Source organism: Chiloscyllium plagiosum, unplaced genomic scaffold (assembly GCF_037043375.1).
Source record: "Chiloscyllium plagiosum isolate Xiang-an unplaced genomic scaffold, Cpla_swu_hap1 HiC_scaffold_9, whole genome shotgun sequence".
Classification (NCBI taxonomy): domain Eukaryota; kingdom Metazoa; phylum Chordata; class Chondrichthyes; order Orectolobiformes; family Hemiscylliidae; genus Chiloscyllium; species Chiloscyllium plagiosum.
In genome coordinates, this window is record NW_028270147.1 from 55,985,064 (window position 1) to 56,011,043 (window position 25,980).

The 25,980-nt window shown below is 38.5% G+C and overlaps 1 protein-coding gene across 1 annotated transcript in view; it reads left to right on the forward strand.

Annotated features, from left to right (window-relative positions):
• The window catches only part of scp2a (sterol carrier protein 2a), a 77,787-nt gene continuing 51,807 nt past the window's right edge, over nt 1-25,980 (forward strand). The window contains exons 1-9 of the mRNA XM_087990646.1: nt 1-251; nt 7,200-7,257; nt 8,737-8,808; nt 11,364-11,495; nt 13,574-13,638; nt 15,084-15,210; nt 15,786-15,849; nt 18,184-18,270; nt 19,724-19,874. Of these exons, the coding sequence (XP_087846772.1) occupies nt 201-251; nt 7,200-7,257; nt 8,737-8,808; nt 11,364-11,495; nt 13,574-13,638; nt 15,084-15,210; nt 15,786-15,849; nt 18,184-18,270; nt 19,724-19,874 (807 nt within the window). The 5' untranslated portion in view covers nt 1-200. The remainder of the gene's footprint in view (nt 252-7,199; nt 7,258-8,736; nt 8,809-11,363; nt 11,496-13,573; nt 13,639-15,083; nt 15,211-15,785; nt 15,850-18,183; nt 18,271-19,723; nt 19,875-25,980) is intronic.

A 25,980-nucleotide genomic window follows, 5' to 3' on the forward strand; every position in this document is an offset into this window, starting at 1 on the left:
ACCCGAAATTTAAAATAGGACAAATTTTACTTTAAAAAACGGAGACAATGACAGGGAAGCACCCACTGGTGAAGTATGCGTTGAGGGAGGTGCATGAGACTGGCATGTTTCCAGATGGTCGTTTGGTGTATGTACAGCTTTAAAGAGCAGTGTTTCTGACAGTGAGCATTGTTCCGGCTGAAGGTCTGTCTCTGAGAATCATGGCAAACCCCAACAACAGGGTGTTTGTGGTGGGAGTGGGAATGACTAAGGTATCTATTCATCTCTCTATCTATGGGGTACATTCGCTGCATTTATAGCCACAGCGGAGTTAGTTTTGTGTCCGGGTGAGGGTTGATCTTGCTGTTGCAGGGAAGTGACTGACATCAATGGCTTACTCTCCTGTAACAGACAGGGGCCTTTTGCAGCTCTTTAAATGTATCCAGAATGGTTACTGTGTTACACAAGCACCTTGGGCTTGCTGCTCCCTTGGTCAGTGATTAAATCACCGCCACACACATAACTGTAAGTTGCACATTGGATCCCATGTCAGGGTCTGTCAACACAAATGTCATTTAGTATTATAAAACTTGTACTAAGGCAGCCCTGCTGCCCACATAAATCAAGGGACAAGCTATTGATATCATATTTGTTGTGTGAAAAGTTGTTTTTCCAAAAAAAAGCTCAACAGATTGACGTTTTGTGTACGTCCATATATTTGTTTTTATTTGGTTTCTAATAGGCCAGAACTCTTTGCGAAAACCCTTTTGAGAACAAATCCACGTGATGCATCTGTTTAAATTTGACTTTTATCATGAATAAACAGTAAGAGAAACAATAAAAAAGGAAATTTAGCAAATCAGATTAGTTCTGGTGAGAGGCCACAGACTGGAAATGTTTTCTGAACCTACATAAATGCTGAGTTTTCTTTCCAGCATTTTCTGTTTATTTCAAATTAAATTTTTATTCTAGAGGTTGGTGAAACACTGCTGTCCTTCCGGTCTCCATTGTTTGTGAAGGCCTCAAGTATACTGGTATACACTGTGCTCCATCTTCAAGGATTCCTGGACACAGAGTTAACTATAGTCTGCTTCCACCCAGGGTCAGTGTTACAAAAAGGATGTCTGTTTTACTGGCATCATGTGGCCAAAGAGCATGAGGTGCATCCCCTTCTTTTAGGGAAATGGGCTACAACTTCTCACACGACATGAATAATGAAACACTTCCAGGCAGCAGAAGGTGGCTTGGGACTTCTCAGTGATTGACTGATGGTGCTCTGTGAACTTAGCCCTATCTAGTTGCTATTGGGAAGGATTTTAGTTTGTAACAAGTTAGTCCATTTATTCTTGTTATATATACAGCAGCTAAAACTCTGTTTTGTTTCCCTGCATTAGAAAGAAACGGCTCAAAGCCAGCCTGATCATAAGGGAGAATTAAAAGTGAAACAGTAAATTTCCAAGCAGCCAACTATGCTTTCTTTGTGTTCCATTTAGTTATGATTAGCACTTGCTCCCAACTTAGTTTTCTTAGTCCAAGTTAGAAATTGGATATTTAGAGTCTTAGAGATGTACAGCATGGATGCAGACCCCTCAGTCCAACTCATCCATGCTGACCAACTATCCTAAATAAATCTAGTCCCATTTGCCAGCATTTGGCCCATATCCCTCTAAACTGTTCTTATATACTCATCCAGATGCCTTTTAAACATTGTAATTGTACCAGTCTCCACCACTTCCTCTGGCAGTTCATTCTACATGATACAAGTTCCGACAAGAACATTCTTTTGCAGTGCTTGATTTGGAAAACATTAGCTTCATCAATTTTGTGAAATATGTATGAATAAACATGCATAATAGGTGCAGTATTATGCCATTTGATCCTTCAAGCCTACACTGCAATTCAATAAGATCATGACTGATCAGTTTGCAATCTGAATTCCACTTTTCCATCTATCCTGATAGTCTTTGATTCCTTTGCCTAACAAGAATCTGTGGGGAGGTAGTATTGTCATGGTAATTTATTGGACTAGCAATCCACAATCCTAGATTACTTTTCTAGGGACATGTGTTCAAATCCCAAAACGGCAGATGGTGAAATTTGAATTTTAATGAAAATCTGGAATATTAAAGTTAGATTTTGAGCAATCATTAAGCCATCACTATTTGTAATAAAAACATTTCTGTTTTGAAGGTTGCAGGGTTCCCAAGGAGAAAATGAGATGCTGTTCTTCCAGCTTGTGCTGCATTTTGCTGGAGCACTGCTGCAAGCCTGAGACAGCAATTTATAATTGCACCCTTTATGTTCAATTCCTCTCTTAATAATGGACAGAATTTCATTAATCACTGCATACTAACATTTTGTGATTCATTTATCAGAACACCCAAATTCCTGTTCTCAGAGGAACTTTGCAGTTGTTGTCCAAATAAACAATATTCTGCTTTTTTTACTCTTTTTGCCAAAAGTGTACAACTTCACATTTTCTAATATTATACTGTATCTGCTAGATATTTGTCCACTCACCTAACCTATTTATATTATTTTTGTATTCTTATATTATCTTCAGAACATACTTTCCACTTATCATTGTGTCAACTGCAAATTTAGCCATCATGCCTTCGATTGCCTCAGTTAAAGAAGTAATCTAAATTGTAAAAACGTTGAGGGCCCAACATATGCTCCTGCAGGGCTACTCATTATATCTTGCCAATCCAAAAAAAATCCACGTATGCATACTCTCTGTTTCTTTCCCACCCACCAATTTTTATCAATGTCTGTATGTTACGCCCTAAGCTATGATTTCATACTTAGTGCAATAATCTTGTCAAATGCCTTCTCAAAGTCCAACTTCAGTTCATCAACATGCTTCCCTTTTTTTCACAATATGATTATTCTTTCAAAGAAAATAAATAAATTTCCCTTTCACCAAATCATGCTGATTCTGCCCAATTAACTACTTAGTGGCCAGTTATAACCTCCTTAATGCTTAACTCTAACACTTTCCTCACAATAGATGTGTGGCACAGTGACTCACTGGTTAGCACTGCTGCCTCACAGTGCCAGAGACTTGGGTTTGAATCCAGCCTCATATGACTGTCCGTGTGGGATTCCTTTGGGTGCTTTGGTTTCCTCACTCTGTCCAAAGATGTGCAGATTAGGTGGATTGGCCATACTGAATTGTCCATAGTGTCCCGGGATGTGCAGGCTAGGTGGGTTAGCCATGGGAGATATCGTGTTATAGGGTAGGGGGGTGGGTCTGGCTGGGATGCTCTTCAGAGGTTCAGGATGAGCTGAATGGCCTACTTCCACACTGTAGAGATTCAATTAAAAAATGATGCAAAGCTTACTAGCCTATAGTTTCCTGCCCCTCTCCCTTCTTGAATAAAAGGCCTTCGAGGGAGGCCTCCCCCTCCCCCCTCTCTCTCTCCCCTTGAATAAAAGGTGTTACTTTTCAGTCTTAAGGGACATTTCCAAAATGAAATGCCTTTTGTAAAATTAAAACCAATGCATCTAATCCTGATTAGCCACATCTTTTATGATCTTAGAATCTCACAGGACCCACAGATTTATCAAACTGCAACTCCCTTAGCTGGTACAATGCCACTTTCTAAGTGTTTATAATTTCAACTTCCTGGTTTACAGTTATTACTGGGACATTTTGTTTGTATCCTGTATACTAAAGACAGATGCAAAATATTTATTCATTACATCTGCAATTTCTTTATTGTCTATTATTGACTCCCCCATTCTCATCCTCCAGAGGATAAACACTTACTTTACTTATTCCTTTTTAGATGTTTAGAGAAACTCTTGCTGTCTGATTTTACATTTCTAGCTTGCTTCCTCTCATGCTGTAATTTATTTGGTCTGATTAACCTTTTAGCCATTCTCAATCATTTTTTGTACTCTGGCTACTCATTATTTTTGTGGCATTATTTGCTTATCTCTTATAAGGTGATGCTTTCCCTAAATGACTTGGTGGTGGGTCCTCTCCTTGGAAATATTATTTATCAGGGAAAGTACTAATTCTGAATAAAGATCCCTTAAAATGTCTAGCTCTCTTTTTCAATGTTCTACCTCCTAGCCTAATATCCTAGTTCATATTAGTTAGCTCAGCTGTCATATCCACACAGTTAGCCTTATTTAAATGCAAAGTATCAGTCTTAGCACTACTCTTCTCCCTTTCAAGCTTGATGTATTCATGTGCACATGCAGTTGTTAATCTGTATTCTGCAAAGAAATACTTGGCCAAGAACCTCGACAAAAAATTACTTCAGCTGTAACTTATTCGTTGAGTTCGCTGATGTAATCTAAGGAAGTCTCTTATTGACTGTTCCGCTTTCTAGGCAAGTCTGCATGTTTAAATGCACCTAAGTATAATGGTGCTTTTTAAGGTTGTTACTCCAAAAGGTACCATGCAGATGGCTGCAGAACAAACAGGAAAGTGTGTATCCATCTGAAAACGTTTTGTTTACTCTGTAGAAATTGGTCCTGTCTGAATTGTATCTGCATCTGATTACAAATTGGCACCACTTAGCTTGATGTTCTTTATCTGACATGTCTTGTGAAGCTACCTATGCAGTAAAGAAAATCCTGAGATTTGAGAGTCCTATTGTGAGACCATGTGTATGGCATGATTTTACTTAGCAATTAATCGTGTGTGATGGACTTAACGATTAACTGCTGAGTGTTGGCACAGTTGAAATTGCTTGTTGGCCCCTTTCCTCTCAATGTTGCTGCTTGTTTATAGAATTGATCCAGTTACTGCACCCTGTAGGTGGGAATTATTCGGAGAAGTTCCAAAATTGCGTATTGCTTGGCTTGAAGGATGCTCTCCTTGCTTGCCATGCCTTTTTTTTTAATCTTCAGGGGAAGGCAAAAAAGTGTTATTGGCATTAGTCCTTGTGTTCTTGCAGGGCAACCTGTAGATTACACATATTGTATCCTCTGTGTAATGTAAGTAAAGGTCTGGACATCAGACTATAGGTAGTAGCACCAATCAAGTGAACTGGCCAGACCAGGATGATGACAAGTTTCTTGACTCTTGCAGGTGCATACATCCTGAGGATTAATAACTCTTCCATCTCACTTCTGAATTGTACTTGTGGATTGTGGAAAGGCTTTGAGGGTTCCGGACATGAGCCATTTGTCACAACATACCCAGCTTCTGTATTGTTTTTATGACAAGATTCTATTATAGCTTGGTATGAGCTGGTTCATTATCCCAAATCATATGAATGGAATCAAATACAAGAATTACAAATGAACAATTCCACTCCAGACTTTATGCCAGGGAGTTCTTTTCAAGACAAATCTGAAGATGTCTGCACTGAAGACACTTTCGAGAACTGTAATGAAGTCCCTTGACAATCATAACTAAGTTCCTATGTCTTGAGCATGATTCCAGTCATTGGGAGTGTTTGCCTACTGACCTCACTATTTCTAATGTTTCTTAGTGAATCACACAGTGGAATACTACAACCAGATGTTTTGACTTCTTGTCTATGAGTGTAAAAATAGCTTGTCCACTGTTGGTTTATAAGAGAGGACTTCGTCATTCCCCATCCCTCCTTTGACTGGCGCCATCAATTTCTTCTAGACGAGGATAATACTACAATTAAAATATTGCTCTTGAACCCATGTAAGAATTCTCTGCAGCTGACTTTGTAACATTGGAGTGGAAATTAAAAGTGGTGTCAGGCCTTTTAATAGCTTGAATAATAGTGACTAAGTCTAAAGATGATAAAGATCATATTGCCAAGAAAACTTATACAGTCCATAGTAGGGCCCTGTGCGATGTTGTCAAATGGAGAGACCAAGGGGTTCAGTTACATAGTTCTTTGAAAGTTGCCTCAGAGGTAGACAGGGTGGTTAAGAAGGCATTTAACATGCTTGCCTTCATTGCTTAGATCATTGTGTAGAGGAGTTGAGACGTCATGTTGAGATTGTAGTGGATGTTGGTGAAGTCACTTTTGGAGTACTGTGTACAGTTCTGGCCACCCTGCCATAGGAAGGATGTAAATTGGAGAGGGTTTTGAAAACATCAACGAAGATGTTGCAGGGACTGGAGTGTTGAGTTATATAGATAAAATCATAGAATTCCAACAGTATGGAACAAGGCCCTTCGGCCCAACAAGTCCATACCCACCCTCCAACGAGTAACCCACCCAGACCCATTCCTCTATCCTATATTTACCTCTAACTAATGCACCTAACCTACACATCCCTGAACACCATAAGCAATTTAGTTTGGCCAATTCTCCTGCACATCTTTGGATTGTGGGTGGAAACTGGAGCACTCCGAGGAAACCCATGTATATACAGGGAGAATGTGCAAACTCCACATAGACAGTCACCTGAGGCTGGAATCGAACCATGGTCCCTGGCGCTGTGAGACAGCAGCGCTAACCATTGAGCCATTGAGCCGCCCACACGGGTAGGCTGGGAACTTTTGCACTGGATCATAGGAGATTGAGAGGTGCACTTGTAGAGGTTTATAAAATCATGAAGGGTATACCTAAGGTGACTAGCAAAGATCTTTTCCCTTGGCTGGGGGAGTTCAAAACTAGGGGTCATAATTTTAAGCTGGAAGAACGATTTAAAATGGACCCGAGGGACAACGTTTTTACACAGAGAGTGGTTCAAATGTGGAATGAACTGCCAGAGGAAATGTTAGGTGCAGGTTTTATAGTAGTTATAACATTTAAAAGGCACTTGGATAGGTGCATGAATACGAAAGGTTTAGAGAGATATGGGCCAAATGCAGGCGAGTGTGACGAGTTTAGTTTAGGAAGCTTGGTTGGCATGGGTGAGTTGGACATTTAAGCGACTGCTGGACATGCACATGGATAGCAGTGAGTTGAGGTGTGCATAGGTTAAGTTATTATATGTTACATTAGGATTAAGCCTCGGCACAATATCGTGGGCCAAAGGGCCTGTTCTGTGCTGTACTTCTCTATGTTCTATGTAAAGAGTCTGTTTCTGTGGTGTATTACTCTATGACCCAACAAGATCTGTTGTACTTGTGCCACTCACGTAACACTTTAAAAGGATGTGGCACCTATTTCCCTCCATTTATTGTCCAGCTGCAGAGCACACAAATGCAATAAAGAAGCAATGGTAATTTTAATACATTTAAACCAATCGAATGGCTATATTAGGACCTTAAGTAAGATCCAATTCAAGTTTAGTAAAAATGTAATTTGTTATTTCTTTTCCACCAGTTTGAAAAGCCTGGGGCTCTGAAAGATGTTGACTATCCTGAGATGGCCAAAGAAGCAGGTATCATCATAATTTTAGTTTGTTATTTGAACAACTGGTATGATTTTGCTCATTTTGGAACCAGCAAACTCATACATTTATAAATGTTTTTAAAAAAATTCACTCATGGAGTGTGGGCATCACTGGCTGAGCCAGCATTTATTGCCTGTCCCTAGTTGTCCTTGAGAAGTTGGTGGTGATCTCCCTTCTTAAACCACTGCAGTTTATATGCTTTTAAAGGGGGTAAATCCAAAATTTTGACCCACTGACACAAAAGGATCGGCAATATATCTCCCAATCAGGATGATGAGTGACTCAGAGGAGAGTGATGGTAGTGGTGTGCCCTTGTTCTTCCAGCTGGCTGTGGTCATGGGTTTGGAAGGTGCTGTCTAAGGATGCTGGGTGAATTTCTGCAGTGCATCTTGTAGTTGGTAAACACTGCTATAACTGAGTGTCGGTGTGGATGGGAGTGGCTGCTTGTGGATGTAGTGCCAATCAGGTGGGCAAGCAATTGGAATAATCCAGGAGTTTTAAAGCAAGGGAAATTCCCAAGTTTACATGTTAAAACTGAAGTTTGAACATTTTTGAAATGAGAAATGAACATCAAGTTTATTTGTTTGAAATTGGTCCCACAGACAAGATCAGTAACTTGAATTTCGTGACTGTCTGTTATGTGGTTCTGAGATCTGCCTGGGTATTTGCAGCATGTAACGTTGATCAATCAGAAAATCATACAGAACTCCAGTCTGGTCCTTCAGAGAGACACAAAACCATCATCAACTGAATGTATAATGGAATTCATTGCATTTAAAATAATATGATCTTGGGCTTCATAATATATCTTCCAAAAACATTATGTGGGAGGTGTGGGGAACAGGCATTATATTTCTGGACATTCTTTTTATTCGTAAAACAGAATGCTGAAACTGAGTGGCATGTGCTAATTATGCTGTTGTATCTGTGCAACTAGTAGCATAAGGCAAGTACATTTAAGAGTTTGGGATCTATGTCTACAGTGGAACTAGTTTTGCCTTCCTAATAGCACTGTGCCACTATTGTCATAAAGTCAACAGTAGGTTTTTATATGGAAGTGCTCATACAAGTAAAGTGAACAAGAGAGCACAGATTTAAAATAATGTGCAAATGAAGCAAGGGTGATGTGAGAAAAAGACTTTTTGACACAGTGAGTTGTAAGTGCTTGGAATGAAGTGCCAGAAGTGTGGAGGTGGGAGGTTCAATTGTGGCATTCAAGCGGGTGTTAAAGTATGATTTAGATAGAAATAGTAGGATATGGGGGAAAGACAGGTGAATGGCATGATGTGCCATGATAAATTCAGTGATTCTATAACAGTTTGCCATTGCTATTTACTGTGAACCTCAGTCCATCTGTTTCTAAACGTACAAACTTTTCTTGATAAATAGATCAGCAGTACTGATGTGTTTAAATCTGTGAAGCAAATTCTAAAGAGCAGAAAATTAATTGTTTTCTTTCCATTATAGCTCAGAAGGCATTGGCTGATGCTGGCATTGCGTACTCTGCTGTGGAACAAGCTTGTGTAGGTTATGTGTATGGTGAGCACATAGCATTACTCCATTTAATTATTTTTGGCGAATCAATGTTTGGGAAGAGATGCCAGAGAAAACCAGCTTGTAAATCAGATGTCTTGTGGTTTATTTAATCGCATTGTTGTGGATTTTCTTGAAACATCTCCCACATTGCTGCCTTTACTTTGCTAGAAGTAATTTACATCTATAGATGGGCCTCAATATTTTTACATTGCAAAATGACTATACTTCAAAAATAATTTATGATACATGGGACGTTCTGGGATTGTGAAAAGTGCGATATAAGTGTAAATCCACATGTGCAAAATATTTCTTTATTTATCTGCAGAGTGTGGGCGTCATTGGCACAGCCAATATTTATTGCCCACCTCCACTTGAGAAGATGGTAATGAATCACTTTCTTGAATACAACTGAGTGACTTGCTCAAACAAAATAAAGAACTGCATGTGCTGAAAAGTTTGAGTGGCGTGCTTGGCCATGTTCGCGGGCAATTAAGAATCAACTACTTTGTGTGGGTTCCGTGGGGGTTACGTTCCAGGACCTACTGTGGAAGCCTGAAACCACGGATAGGAGCAAACCCATTCATTTAAATGGGAAACATAGCTTTCCGGCAGCCTCCTGGTGCTGGAACATTCCCTATAATATGCTCAGGACGTGGTAAAGCGCGGGTAACTGAAATCGCAGAAAACGATTCCGTGGTATAGGGTCGCCCTGTAAACCAGTTGGACTATAATCTGTGTTGTGAGATTTTTAACTAACATCGTATAATAAGACAGAAATGTAAAGGCAGCAGAATGTGGTCTGTAAAAGACATTAGTGAAAATAATGTTCTTTGCAACATTATTGTATTTTAAACACCCGCTTTCTGTTTGAAACTTGTTGCTCCAGCTGTTCTTTTATCCAACAGACTACTAAAATTTTGTTTTATTTTCTATATCAAGATAATGTATTTTGCATTAAATGAATGTTCAATGAATTAGCTATGTGCAAATCAGTGAATATTGTATCAAAAACGAACGCTTATTAGAAACTTGAAGCGAACATTTAGATTAGTTGTTATGCTCTGTATGGGGATTTGTAATCAAAAAATAGCCAAATATACCAAACAACCTATGCATGAAGGGATAATTGAAAAATATTTCATTTTAGGAGCATCACTTTAACAGGAATCAGAATCATTGGTGATTAATCCTGAATTAGGAGGCAAATCACAGTCGGGATGAATTATAAATTATGCATGCAATAGCAAATGCAACAAAGACTGTTTCACAGAGGTACTAGACACTTCAGTCTGGCTGCATGATTCCAATTTCAGCCACCCAGCTCTTCCACGCAGAATTCTAGTTCCTTCCTTTTTAAGATTTGGATGAACCCTGTGTAAAAGGGCTTCTCCCCATGCAGTCTTCCACACAGTGGGGCACATTCTTCTTGAACTGACCCAATTGTCAGTTCCTCTTTTCTTTTGGTCTCTTTGTTTTCTGCATTACCATGCAAATTCAGAATTTTAACTTCCTTCCCCATTGATATGACTTTCAGGTCATGGGCTAAAAGGTCACAAGGACCAGTATTTCTTAAGATCCAAAATTATAAAGCCCTAGTTAACATTTAAAGGAAAAACTACAGACACCTGATATATTTGAAATCATTACAAACTCTCCTTATTGTTATTGCTTTAGGGTTAAAGGCTATCACTTAACTAAATTAACTTAGATTTTTGTATAGGAAAGAAGTTGATTTTACCTCTACGTGGAACAACTGTTTTGCACACAGTAAATTTCTTTAAAGCCCTGTAATTCTGCAATGATTAAAATTGATTTGGAGATGCCGGATTAAAATTATGTGGTTGTTGGCTAAGGGCCTGCGGCGTCATGGGAGCTCCATTTTCCTGCACATAATGGCATGAAGTCACCTGCAAGATTCATCCAATTAATCTTTGGATTAACATCCCATGTTAAACAAAATACTTCTGGAATGCACCTCTTCCTCTGTGCTGTAGTGAAGTATCAGCCCAGATTTTTCATTAATTTGCTGTTTGAAACTACAGAGTATAGAAATACTCTTATTATTTAATAAGATTTGAAGGAATGGAGTAAGGGAACAGATAATGGATATATTAGCTAAGGGTTACTTGGTTGTATAGATATTGGGAGTTGGGTGCAGGTGCTTTTATGGTTTGTAGTAACTGAAGTAAGCTCTCACAAAGTATGGATTCAAACTCCATTTAAGCGTACTTAAGCACAAATTATTTGCGCATAACAGTGCAATGTATTTCAGACATAGTTACAGTGAGTTATCAATACTTATATATTGATAGAGTCAAAAATCCTTGGTTGGAATATCAGTTTGGGAGAAAGCAGTAAGTCAAGAAAAGTGTCTAGTTAAAAGTTGTTTTGGAATTTTTTTTTTACAAAGTTAAAAGGGGAAGTTGTTTGAGAAAAGAAGACACTAGGGATGATGATTAATTACCATGCTTAATAGGTGTACTGCTTTTCTAATTTTAAATTTAGCTTTTGATTGGTGTGATCAATTCCAATGAATTTCTGGCATTCTCTTTATAAAGGTGATTCAACTTGTGGCCAACGTGCAATCTATCACAGTTTGGGGACAACTGGAATACCCATTATTAATGTGAATAACAACTGTTCCACTGGTTCAACAGCCTTATTTGTGGCCAGGCAGCTGATACAAGGAGGTAAGCCAATACAATGTACGTGTAAGAACCATGAGACGCTAAATGAAATATGATTGTGATGAGGTGCTAAACTGCACCTAAATTAAAATGAAGCTTCTGAATGTCTGATTGGCATTATCTAGAAGTTGTTTCTTCGTGGCTGTTATTGCCATATTTTATACTTGCGACCTTGTCTTGTAATGAAAATTACAGAGAAGAGTCAAAACAATTTCTAGTAGGAGCAGAAGACTGAGAGAGAGAAAATTGGACAAGATAGTCAAATTGATTGCTTCCATCTACGAGGACTCAAGGTTGGGTTGACAAGGTACCAGTTAGGACTTGGGGTCGATCCACCTCCACTATCCCCAGACCTCCAGCCACAGGTATGATTCCATTGTAATGGAAGAATATTGATACCTCTCTTTGGAAGAATTCAAATTAGGTTTATTAATTTAGTTTTTAACATCATACAGCAATTATAGAAAAATAAATTCTAATTTACTTAAGCATTTTATGTTGCCCAAATATTTATATTCTTTGTAGACATTTTTTAAAATCTGCCTTACAGATAAATACCTAAGCATGAACCTAAGTGTCAGAGAACTGTTGTTTTCTTGCAAACTTCTGGTGGAATTTTCTGCTTTCTTGAGGAACATGCGTAATGGCGGGAAATGTAGAAAATGAAAAAAAAAATCAGAATTTCGATATCAAGGAAATAATTTGATTTCTCCACTTAAAGTTTAAACAGCGAATTCAAAATCTTGCTAACAAGCAGTGATCACCTTATTTCTGTGCACTTACCCAATTTGAAGGCTTCTAATTTCTCTTCTTCTCTGAGATACTAGACAGAGCCATTGGACACTGTTCCCATCCATCCATGCAAGTCAGCAATGCAAGCCTAGTTCCACCACGTTATGCTTGATCTCAGACCAACAGACATACCCTTTCAACGTTTCAGACGTTACTTTGGAGCTTGGGGACTCTATGACCCACATGCTTCTATCAGGTTGCTTTTTGCAGAGACACATACTCTCCATATAATGCATCTTGAGCTTCATTTGTTCAGCCTTATAACTTCAGCTTCACTTTTTTTTAATGTACTGTTGTTCATTACATTTCACCAAGGATACTGCACCTGATCAATCACTATCTCCCTCCTTTATGGTGGCCTCCTTTTCACCACCCTATTCACCAGCACCTCCACATCTCTGTCAGTGAACCAAGGTGCAAAATTGCATGAATCGGTCATTTCCTTCAGGAGAATGGTGCAGGAGCACAGCACGAAAGGTTATTTCTGTCTTGGAGTGTCTGTAGTGATGCACAACTGGAATTTAAATATGGCACAAACTCCATGAACTTTGCAAAGTGCTGGCAGTGTTGAGCATTTCCACTTCCTGCCACATGAAACTGTCTCCAAAGAAGCCAGTTGCATAATTAATGAAATGAAGATTGCGTGAATAAAGTTTTAATGACAGACCAGATGCCATGAATGTCATTTTAAAAAAAGAACACTTCCCAAATTTGGGAAAATTGAACCTAAGGAGTTTCAATATTATATTGTGCACAGATGCCCTCATCCTTTTCATTCTCAGGACAGATTTAAAGGAACATCACCCCTATAAGAGATGCTACTCCTAGAATTCTAGTCAACGGCCCTTCTGATCCATGCATATCATGTTTTGAGAGTGCAATATTAATGTTTCTTAGAGCACAAAGTGGTCTAATTTTAATGCTGAGGTAGTCACAAAGCTGTTATGTATACGCTGCATTATCAGCTCTTATGTCAGAAGCAGTTTCATAAACTCCCTCTATATTTAATAGTCCTCATCCACCAGTAACTTCATGAAGGGTGTTTTTCATTTTTTAATATGTTGTTGTAAATAGTCATTCATTCTTGTTTTGCAGTATATGAATATACGCAAATATAAAAATCAAAGTTTAAAATGATGCACTGAAAACTTTTGGATAACGTATTAATATTTGACTTTCAAAAAATACAAAGTGCTAGGCAGGCAAGTTTTAAATGACTGAATTAGTTATGATTCTTATTTTCATTGGTGTGAAAATATATTTGCAATATTCTTTTTATGTTTTTCAAGGACTGGCTGATTGCACTCTAGCTTTGGGATTTGAGAAAATGGAAAGAGGATCACTTTCTTCAAAGGTAGTTGGAATATTTTATTAATTTGATGTGGGATTTAGTTTCTGCATCTACTTTGTTGTGTAAGCACCACTGACAAACAACTGTTTCTGCCAGCTCTTTTTTACTATGAATGTAGTCAACAACATGATAATGAAAGGATGATTTGTTTCTGTGCTGTGGATTGAGAGATGGATATTGACTGGGATACCAGGAATAACTGCTCTGATGTTCTTCAAAATATTGATTAGGGATCTTTTACATCCATTGAGCAAGCAGATTGGACTGGATGTAGGTTTGCTCGCTGAGCTAGAAGGTTTGTTTTCAGACGTTTCTTCACCATACTAGGTAACATCATCAGTGAGCCTCCAGATGAAGCACTGGTATTATGGCCCACTTTCTATTTATGGGTTTAGGTTTCCTTGGGTTGGTGATGTCATTTCCTGTCCTTTTTCTTAGGTGGTAGTAAATGGGATCCAAGTCAATATGTTTGTTGATAGAGTTCTGGTTGGAATGCCATGCTTCTAGGAATTCTCGTGTGTGTCTCTGTCTGGCTTGTCCTCGGATGGATATGTTGTCCCAGTCGAAGTGGTGTCCTTCCTCATCTGTGTATAAGGATACTGGTGAGAGTGGGTCATGTCTCTCACTAGTATCCTTACATACAGATGAGGAAGGACACCACTTCAACTGGGACAACACATTCACCCTAGGACAAGCCAAACAGAGACATGCACAAGAATTCCTAAAGGTGTGGCATTCCAACCAGAACGCTTATCAACAAACACATTGACTTGGATCCCATTTACTATCCCCTGAGAAAAAGAACAGGAAACGACATCACCACAGGAAATGACATCACCAACCTAAGGAAACCTAAACCCATAAATAGAAAGCGGACCATTCCACCAGTGCTTCATCCGGAACATCACTGATGATGTTACCTAGTATGGTGACAAAAAGTCTGAAAACGAACCTTCCAGCTCAGCGAGCAAACCTACATCCAGAACCTCAACCTGAGCTACAAATCTTCTCAAAACTCTTTAGGCAGATGAGACTTTGGCTTAGCGTTTCATCTAAATGATGACACCTCTGCCAGTACTGCACTTGAATATTAACCAATGCCTTTATGCAATCAAGACCTGGAATGGGGCTTGAAGGGGAGAGTGCTCCAAAATGAGCAACTGATCACCTTCTGAAATACCAGTTTCACTGCAGACTAAACTGTTACTCTTGTTTCTATGTTTCTTTTTATGCATATGTGGAGGTCTAATTTTTAACACAGTTTATTCCTGTTTGGAAAATGTTTTATCTATACCATATCCTATTATTTTTAAATGTATCCCAATGCTGGTGCAGTATTTCATCTACCTATTTTTTACCTCATTTAACTGAGTAAGAACAGTTTCCAACTTTCAAAACTATACTATGTATCTTTATAGAATATGACTGTTTACTATTTCTGTTTTCAGTACACTGATCGGACCAACCCTATGGACAAACACTGTGAAGTGCTGCTTAATAAATACGGGATTTCTGCAGCCCCAATCGCACCACAATTATTTGGAAGTGCTGGTAAAGAGCACATGGAGAAATATGGTAACTATGAATAACACACTTGTGTATAAATCTTACAAATTTAATGTAACGTCATTATCCATTCTAAAGAAAATTGACTTGTGATTGAAAAATAACAACAGATGGAGTAAAGGTATTGGCCACAAAATTGGGCTCCGTGATATCTCAATTGGAAGTGTTACAGAAAGAAAATTACTGATTGGATGGTGGGGGGGAAGGGGGCCACTCCTTGACTACTTCAGCTTGGAACACACTGGCCATTGTGTTGTGTAGGGCAATGAAGTGGATGTCAATACAAGTATTAAAAATGGAGAGTAGCTACATTTTGAAATCAGTCATTATATAACCGATTTTATAAGACGTCTTGTGGCACAGTGGTAGTGTTCCCTACCTCTGGGCCTGGGTTCAAGTTCTATTCTAAGTACTTTTAATATAATAAATTTGAAATACAACAAATTTAATAGATGTTGTCTCAGGTTCATCTTGCATACAAACCTTATTGTTGACAGAGAGTAAATTTCCATTGCACTGATCTTTGTTGCATTTAATCCAACTCAGTTTCTCCAGTACAATTTGTCTTTTTGTTTTTAATATAGGTACTAAACCAGAGCACTTTGCCAAGATAGCTTGGAAGAATCACAAGCATTCAACAAATAACCCGTGAGTCCTTTGGCTTGCTCTTTGGTTAATGATTAATAATGATATTTGTGTTAAGTTTTGAGCAATCAAGGTGAAGGCTCAAAGCTCTTAGTCCATCAGGGATTTTAAAAAAGCAGGAAAAAGAGAGTTGTGCTGAGAATTGTTGGTTATGCAAGTTTTAAAATGTGTAGAATTGTGAGAGAATTAGAGTTTCAGAACCTTAGATTCTGGGAAAGAATGGGCTAAAGTAGAAAACTGTATGAATAATATTAGAAATTTTAAACTTTAGCATTTAAGGGAATGCAGAAAGAAGAAACACAAATTATTTTAGTTTTACCTCCAATGTGTGGATTGATGGCATTATCCCAGCCAGTTCTTTCTTTTAACAGCAAAAGAGACAGAATAGTGACTGTCCTGCTAGGGTAGAAAACATATCACCAAATCATTTGTAATCTTTCATCTATTTTTCTCTGAATTTGTTACTTTGCTAGATTACAGTTTTATACTTTTTTTATAAATACTTTCTCTGCAAGGTTCAATAGTTGAAGGATTAAGCAAAGTGCCTTATCCAAACCATTTTATCTTTTTGGCTTTGCTGTGTACTTTTGTGATCTCAGAACATTAAAATTTATTGATGTTCTGTGTGTACAAATGTAGATTGATAGATTGTTGGCTACTAAGGGTATTGAGGGACAGCAGGATAATGTTGAAAGTTGATGTTGAGATACAAGGTCAGCTGTGACTTTGTTGAGTGGTTGAATGGTAATAACAGCAGACACAAAAGGGCCAAATGGCCTACCTCCAATCCTATTTCCTATGTACTTCTGTTCATATAAAATACAATAGAATTAAATGTGTAAATATTTAAAAATGCATAATTGAATGTATCTCTTTTACTGATTTTCACTGCTGACGCAGCAAGATTGAGTTGGTACAATCCTTGTTTAAAGGGCCATGTCTGGATCATTTTATCTCTGAGAAAGGGGTGAAATAGAGTCAGGCATCTCAACCCCAGAAACAAAGTAAGTTGAGGCTGTATAGACCGCCCACCTTGGTTATCTGGACTTTTCCCTAGTTGATTTAGAAATTGTTAAGCCCTCAAATGTCATCCTATACTTACCACCCATTCCCATTACGTCTCCAAGCCAATTCATATTCTTAGCCAGCTTCATAACCACTCATCCAGTATTCCCACTCTAGGTGGAACTCAGGAACCATATGAAGGTGAAAAATAAGGTAGACTTCAACAAACTGTTATAACTCTTCTTTGCACACAATGGTACAGAAAATAGCTTCTATTCGTGAAACCTCTTCAAAGATTAATTTCCCATAAATTGTTCAATTTGTTCTTACAATGAAGTGATATTCTGTAAACCAGATGAGAGACAGTGAATTCTTTAACACGATCTTAATCTTGTCGATCAAAATGTGAATTCAGCAAATTCAACCCCCCAACCACCCCATCAAAATAACTTGTAATATTGTAAGTTATGAAATTTAATCAAGTGGTCAGCCAGACCTCAGTTGTGATAATAGCTGTTAAGAAATGTCAACCAAAAGCTATGGAATCTACAGGAACAGATGATTTTTTTTTCTCTCTCAGTTACATCAGATGGTCTGTGAGAAAGCAGATCAACAATGTTATGTTTCAAACCTCTGACAGCTTCAGTCTTTTTTATGTTTAACAGGCTGAGGATTTAAAAGTCTTCAGGTCATGATATTTAATTGACCTCCCATGCCTTTGAAAAATGTTTACGTACACTTTAAATTTGTAATTCCTATGTCATTTCTCAAGGTCTTTGGAACAGTACAATTCATTCAGCACCAATTTCAAGTGCTAACTTTGGGACTTTTGGCAGAGATTCACAATCCACTGTTTTCCCTTCTCAGACAATTGGCACCTGTCAGAAATGGATGTGTAACGTCCACAACCAGGTCCTCCTAGAAAATTCAAAAGTCTCTGGAGTTGGCCCAACTCTGAAAATCTGGTCCCAAATTCCTTTTGCTGTTCATCCTTGCTTCCCTCTTGCTGCAGAAACCGGGGAATCGTTGTTTTTCTTTGCCTGAGCCCTTCGGTGTTTATGAACTCCATGATAGATGGAACAAAAGTAAGCTGGAACAAATAGCAATAAGATAAAGCATATGTACATCAGATTTTTGAAAATATGTTTTACAATTCACCAATCAGACTTCCCTGCACCTCTCTATAGCTGAAAATTTAAACTTTTAAATCATTATAATTCAAAACAAAATTCTACCCCATATATGAGATCATCATGAACTTGGTGTAAGGTATAAAAGTGGTATCATCGTGATTTCTTTATTCATCTAAATAATTGTAATTCATCTATTTAGATATTCTCAGTTCCAAGATGAGTTCAGTCTTGACCAGGTGATGAAGTCTCGTCCGATTTTTGAATTTCTGACTCTCCTGCAGTGCTGGTGAGAATGGGATACTTTTTGATTTACTGGCTGCACACATTTAAAAAAAATACTTAAATGTAATTTACCAAGGTGACTTGAGCCATTTGTCTCCTCACTTCTGCTTCATTGGAAGACTGCTGCGTGTGTCTCTAGTTCTTTATTCACAGCCTTCCTTGCTTTAGAATATTGAGTAGGCCAGGATTCAACACTGTTCCTTGTCCTAGTTCTCTACAAGGGAAGACAAAGCAGGAGGGCACTATTTGATTTAACTGTACAGGTTGTTCTGCTATAACGTGTTTCATTAATGCAAATTTGTTGTAGTGCAATTGACGAATAGGGGACACTGTTTCTAAAGCGCGAACTTTTAAAACATGTTGGCTGTAATGCAGTTATGTCGCCAACACTTTAAGCCCTGCTTCTAAAGCGTGATTTTTCTAAAACACGGGGTTGCACAAGAACGCAACCATCACATTATAGAAGAACTACCTGTATAGCAGCATCAAAAGTGGAATTGATGGAAAGAGTTGGCAGATTCCCTTTACTAAATGGTATTAGTGAACCAGATAGATTAAGACAACATTCAATTATAGTTTTATGGTGAACATTACCGATATTAGTTTTCAATTTCAGCTTTAATTCGTTGAATCTTCTTCGATATGAGTTAAAGATGTTTGAATGTGAAAAATAAGCAAGCTATTGATCATTCGTTGATGCTGGAAGTGTTATTTGGGAGCATATCAAAATGCCATAGAGTTTTCAAAGAACTAGTGGCTAAAGCACAATATTTGTAAGGTGCATAAAACACTCCAACTTTGATGCAATGATTATGCTATGTTAGCTGATCTCAGCTAAACAATGTCATGTAGTTAGGAGAAAGTGAGGACTGCAGATGCTGGAGATCAGAGTCAAAACGTTTGGTGCTGGAAAAGAACATCAAGTCAGGCAGCATCCAAGAAGCAGAAGAATTGACATTTTGGGCAGAAGCCCTTCATCAGGAATGCCAGTGTAGTTAGCTCTAGTGACAAGTCCTTGTGATATTGGAAATGGGAAGTGAAATCAAATACCATGCTTTTCTTCCCTAGCAACCACTGCACTGTGCACCAGTGTGTGACATTAATCAGTGCTGTTCTTAAGGCTTTGACACTGTTACCCACTTAGATAAGACACTGGTAGGATGGCAGCACCTGTTAATTGTTATACTGGTTTGATTCACTACAGGGTTGGGAGAAAATTAAAGTAGAACAAAGCTTTTTTTTATTGTTTGCTAATATTGTAATCTTCAAATTAGAATGAGATGGAGCTTTTGTTCTTTTTGTCTTAGATTAGATTAGATTCCCTGCAGTATGGAAACAGGCCCTTCGGCCCAACAAGTCCACACCGACCCTCCGAAGAGCAACCCACCCAGACCAATTCCCCTACACTTTATAACACTTTATAAAGTCTTACTTTATAACACTTTACTTTAAAATAGTCCAACATCCGATGGAGCAGGAGCGGCCATTCTGGCAAGTGAGAAGTTTGTACGGAGACATGGCTTGGAGTCCAAAGCTGTTCAAATTCTTGCCCAGGAGATGATAACTGATTTACCGAGCAGCTTTCAAGAAAATAGCTGCATAAAGGCGGTAAGATTTTTAGTTAGGTTCTATGTTAATTATATATGGAAATGTGTTACAGTGTTGTCACCTCATGTGGTTGACTAGGATGGCATACAAGTTTTAAAATAAGCACCCAGGATGGTGATATAAGTTTTGGTTTTACAAATAGGCGGATAAATTTTTATGGACCCTAATTTTGGGCAGCCTGATATCTGCTTGCTAGAATTAGTGAGACCTAAACTATTTTCTCAGCTGGGTGACATTTGAATAACATCAGCAAGCTACCAACCTGCAGCAGGAAATTGGTCAGTCCTCTTGGAGCCAGAATTGGTGTTCTTGAAGGCACAGGGTGTAAGAGGATTGAAGGATCGTCAGTGGACAATAAGGGGCTGAAATCATTGGCAATGGGAGGGGAACTGGCAGTGGAGGATAGGGCAGTGAAGTGTTAGGACCAAGTTACAGTATTGCACGGAAGGACTGGCAATTGGTATTAATCGTATATGAATTGTGTTTAGTTGTATTTAGGTGGTCAGCATTAACTACAAATTCACTTCTCTTTCCATAAATGAGGACATTTTGAAAACTGTGGTTGTTGAGTTAACATCTCTAAATTAACAAAGTGTGTAGCGATTGTTTCTGATCTATCCTTTAACATCTGTATTGTAGCTGAGCTTATGGATAAGAGTGTACCATAAAGACAGATTAGAATGGGAAAATATGAAAATTAGCTAACAATAACCACTAAATTGCCATGAATTAAATTCTTGCCTAGATCACATTTCAGTCAGTAAATACAAGTAACAGATAAGTTTAGAGGGGAATCTTTAGTTAGGATACTACCCACATCACTAATCTATTATGCTGATTACTACATTTGCTGAAATTTGCTCTAATTCATTTTTTAAATGTCTCATTCATAAGCTATTATTATTCAAAATGTGGCAGCATAAGAAATAGACTCGGTGTGTTTGAGATTATTATTTGTTTTTTGGGCGGAATAGCGTGCCTCAAATAAAAACATGATTAGCAGTATCCTATATGCTGATGAAGTAATTTTATTTTTGAGAAACATTAGTGAAGGCGTCATCATTAATGCAGAGCATCATAACATTCATAAGGAGTGGCAGGTAAGAAAATTAGCCAAGTGAAGAAGTTGACTGTAACTTATGAGGCAATTGAGGTAGAATAGAAGATGGAATATCAAACTTTGATTTTCAGTGGAGAATACAGGAAAGTAAAGAATCCATAGATTAATCCTGTGAGATTAGGTTCAGTTCCTATGCAGGCCATTAGGTGGGGATGGCTTATCATGAAAAAAAAATTAACAATGCTGTATACTACACAGCTGCATAGAAAAGAGCAACTGAACCATTACTGCCAAATTTGTCATGTAGTTTAAAGTCCAATGATGTCCATTTAGGAAGTAACAGGATCATCTTGTGTAAAGGATAGTTGGCCCACACTTGACTTTCACAGTGCTGTTAATTTCAACTGCATGATAACAATACATTAAAATATGCATTTTAAAAGAAGAAACATTACTTACTGTTTATCTCATGGTAGTGGTTCAACCAATGATCAGGAAGCATAGTCTTCTGAAGTAAAGGATAAGTTTAGGACAAACTGTCAGGGCAATGATTTACCAGGTTTTGAATAAATAAAATATGTATTTTATTGTAGTATTTTAGAAGTTTTTGTATTTTTGGGCTAAGTTTAGGTGCATACAATTTTGTCCAACTTTTAAAATGCTGAGATGATTATGTTTTTGTAACTATTAAATGTATTCTATTTTTAAAGTCATTCTTGAAGATTCAAGAAGGAGAAAAGAATTCTTTAGGTTATAGTATTGGTGATTTTGCTGGGCTCTGTGAACACTTGCAGGAAGAATGGAAATGTAAACAATAAGATTTCGTAACAGAAATCTGAAAGTGATGGTAAGAGTACGAGGTGCAGGAATTATCTAGCTAGTGATAGAGACAGCCATAGAGAATGAGAGAACGATGGTCAGCAAAGTCAACAAATTGAAGTTTCTGAGAGCAAGTTCCCAGTAGTTGCAAAGAAGGGAATTATGGGTTTTCCAAGACTTGCCTTGAAGCTCCTTTCTTTAATTTAAGCTTCTGGTTGCCTCTCATTCTATGTCCTTTTTTGACTTGTCATTTTTTTTGTAAATTATATATTTTGATACACTTTTCCACATTTATGAGTGTTAAATAAACTCAAGTTCCTATTATTAAAAGTGCCCACTAGATATCAAATCTAATATTAACTTCTAAGATGACCTCATCCTCACCAATCTGACATTATCAGTAGGAGTGACCACTGCACAGTTCTTGTGGAAAGAAAGCCATCTTCACGTTGAGAATACCCTCGTGTTGTGTGTTACTACCATGGTGCTAAATGGGACAGACTGAATAGATCTAGCAACTCGAGACTGGGCATCCATGAAGCTGTGTAGACTATCAACAGCATCAGAATTATACTCCAACACAATCTGCAACCTCAAGCCCAGCATATCCCCCACTCTACCTTTACCATCAAATCAGGGCATCAAACTTGGTTCAATGGAAAGTGCAGGAATGCATGCTAGGAACAGTACCAGACATATCTAAAAATGAGGTGTCAACCTAGTTAAACTACTAAACAGCCCAAGCAGCAAGTGATAGAGTTAAGCGATCTCAAAACTAACAGATCAGATCTAAGCAGTGCAGTCCTGCCACATCCAGTAGTGAATGGTGGTGGACAATTAAACAACTCACTGGAGGAGGAGGAGACTCCACAAACATCCCCATCCACAATGATGGATGGAAGAGCCCAACACATCAGTGCAAAAGATAATGCTGAAGCATTCGCAGCAATAAATCTCAATCTCCTCCAATGGTCCTCAGCATCACAGATGCCAGTCTTTAGTCAATTGGATTCACTCTGTGATATCAAGAAACAGTTGGAGGCACTGGATACTGCAAAGACTATGGGCCCTGACAGCATTTTGTCAATAGTACTGAAAACTTGTGCTTCAAAACTTGCCACTCTCCTAGCCATGCTCTTCAAGTACAATTACAATGCTGGCATCTACCCAACTATGTGAAAAAGTTGCCCAGGTATATCCTGTACATACAAAGCAGGCCAAATCTAACCCACCCAGTTACCACCCTATCAGTCTACTCTCGATTATTAGTAAAGTGATGGAAGGTGTCACCAACAGTGCTATCAAGCAGCTCCTGCTCAGTTTAGGTTCCGCCAGGGCCACTTAGCTTCTGGCCTCATTACCGCCTTGGTTCAAAGATGGACTAAACAGATGAATTGCAGACATGAGGAGAGAATGACAGCCTTTGATATTCAGTCAAGTTTGGCCTGGATGTCAAGAACCCTTAGCAATATTGGAATTAATGGGTATCAGATGGCAAACTCACTATTGGTTAGAACCATAATGGGCACATAGGAAGACGGTTGTGGTTTTTGGAGGCCACTTGTCTCATCTCTGCAAGAGTTCCCCAGGGTAGTGTCCTAGTCCAGCCATCTTCAGCTGCTTCATCAATACCTTCTTTCCATTATAACGTCACCAATGATTGTACGATGTTAAGCACCATTCACAACTTGTCAGATACTGAAACAGTCCATGTTCAGGTGCAACTAGATTTGGACAGTATCAGGCTTGGGCTGATAAATGGCAAGTAACATTTACAGCATACAAATGCCAAGCAATGTAACTGCAGCCCCTTGATATTCGATGGTGTTACCATCACTGAATCCCCCCGTCAACATAATTGACCAGAAACTCAACTGGACTTGGTACGTAAATAGAGTGGCTACAAAAGTAAATCAGAGGCTATGAATACTGTGGTGAATAACTCCTTCATGCGTCCCAAATGCCTGCCCACAATCAACAAGGCACAAGTCAAGAGTGTGATGGAATACGCCTCACTTGGCTGGATGAGTACAGCTCTGACAACACTCAAGAAGATTGAAAGCAGCAAGGACAAAGCAGTCTGCTTGATTGGAACCACATCCACAAGCATCGACTTTCTTCACACTGATGCTCAGTAGCAGCAGTGTGTACTATCTACAAGATGCACAGCTTCTTCCAAACCCACGACCACTTCCACCTAGAAGGACAAGGACAGCAGATATATGGGAACATCATCTCCTCTAAGCATCTCACTATCCTGACTTGAAAATACATTGCCGTTCCTTTGTTGCCACTGGATCAAAATCCTGGAATTTTCTCTTTAAGGGCACCAAGGGCCAACCTACAGCACGAGGGCTGTAGCAGTTCGAGAAGGCAGCTCATCACCACCTTCTCAAGTTCAACTAGGGACAAGCAATAAGTGCTGGCCCAGTATGTAATGCCCATGTCCAACGAGTGAGTTAAAAAAAGCTGTCATTAGCGTGTTATTTGCTCTTGGGATGACAGCATTGTTGTCAAGGCAAGCATTTATTGCCACCTCTAATTACCCTTCAGGAGGTGTGTTATTCTTAATCGCTTAAAGTTTGTAAAGTCTTCATTTTGAGTTTGCTTGTAAGGACAATCATACAGTGGCTCAGAGAGAAGGGCCCTAGAAAAAACAAACGACAGGATGGGTAGTAAGAAAAGTAATAGTCAGAGAACTAGAGGACAAGAATCAAAAAGAGCATATTGCAAAATAATGTGGACAGGACTAAGAGTGTTTTTTAAAAAAAAAACAAGCCTGAAGGCCTTGTGTCTTAGTGTATGGCGCATTGTTAGTGAACTGAATTAGTCACGTAGATAGATATAAAAGAGTATGATGTACTTGGGATTATGGAGACACACATGCAGGATTCCCAGGGATGGAAACTGAAGATCCAGTAGTATTCAGTACTTCTTTTGGAAGGACATTCTTTTTAAAAAACACAGGAAGTAGAGTAACATTGATGATTAAAGACAAAATTCATGCAATATTGAGGAAGGATATTATTGCCAATCAAGTCGAATCTGTACCGGTAGATCTTAGAAACACCAAGGGGCAGAAAATATAGGGGGGTTTGTATATAGATCTTCAAACTGTAACTGTAATATTATTGGATTAGCTGCATACTGGTCCACAGGATGATCAAAATGGGAACATTTTGTATTCAAGCAAGATTCGTTTAAATGTTGAAGAGATTGGAACATTATTGCCTTATCCATAAATTTGTGTTTGAATGGAAGTAGTTGGTGTAATGAGGCATTAGTGAAATTAATGCAGTTCACAGACACAGAGCCAAGTAAAGCTTCTTGAGATTATAGAAGGATGGCACCAGACTCCAGAATATACAAACAGCTGCTGCACGTAATCTTTTAGGCCTAATGACAAAAGGAAGATTATTATTGAGAGCATATTCATTATATTAATGGTAGGCTTTACCCCTCTTTTTTACAGAAACTTGGTACAGATTATTTCTTGTTGGCTCACTGTATTTTTGGTCCCAAATGTGGAGTTATCTATAAATGCCTAAAACAATATTATTTTGATCAGTTATTATGTATGAATATACTAATTGCTGAAACACATGGTTAAATAATGTAGTATCAGACAATTGACAAAGTCACTAATTCGGATTCTGGACTGTTCTAATTCTGTCAGCACACATTGTTAAGCCAATGACTTCTGCACTGACTCCATCACTATCAATCAATGGATATCATAGGTAAACCCAAGTCCTTTTGTAGGTGACTTGGCCACTGGGACATGATCTCCTGGGCATCCAAACCCACACTACAAGGATATGTGTAAGCTGGATATGAAGATGCTGAACATTAAAACTGACAAATGGGATACAGTTGATGACAGCTGTGACTTCTGGTGACTGGCTGTTTTGAAGGGTTTTGGAAGATGAGCAGAAATGAGAAACCAATCTAGCAGGGAAGAGAACTCTGAGAAAACTGAGCAAAATATACACCTTCTCAGCTCATAGTTTCTGTGGCAGAAAATGATAACCATGTCAGAGCAGGAGTCCAAAGACAACACCAGGTGATACTTAACACGGAATTGATTACTGTGATGCCAACCATTGTCTAGACAGTGCATGAGACAAGCGAGGTGAGGAGGTGAGCTTTACACTGAAGAGAGAAATGTCATTTTATATTTCTTTATCCACTCTGCACACTGAACAGTTCAGATGCTTGGGTCTCAGG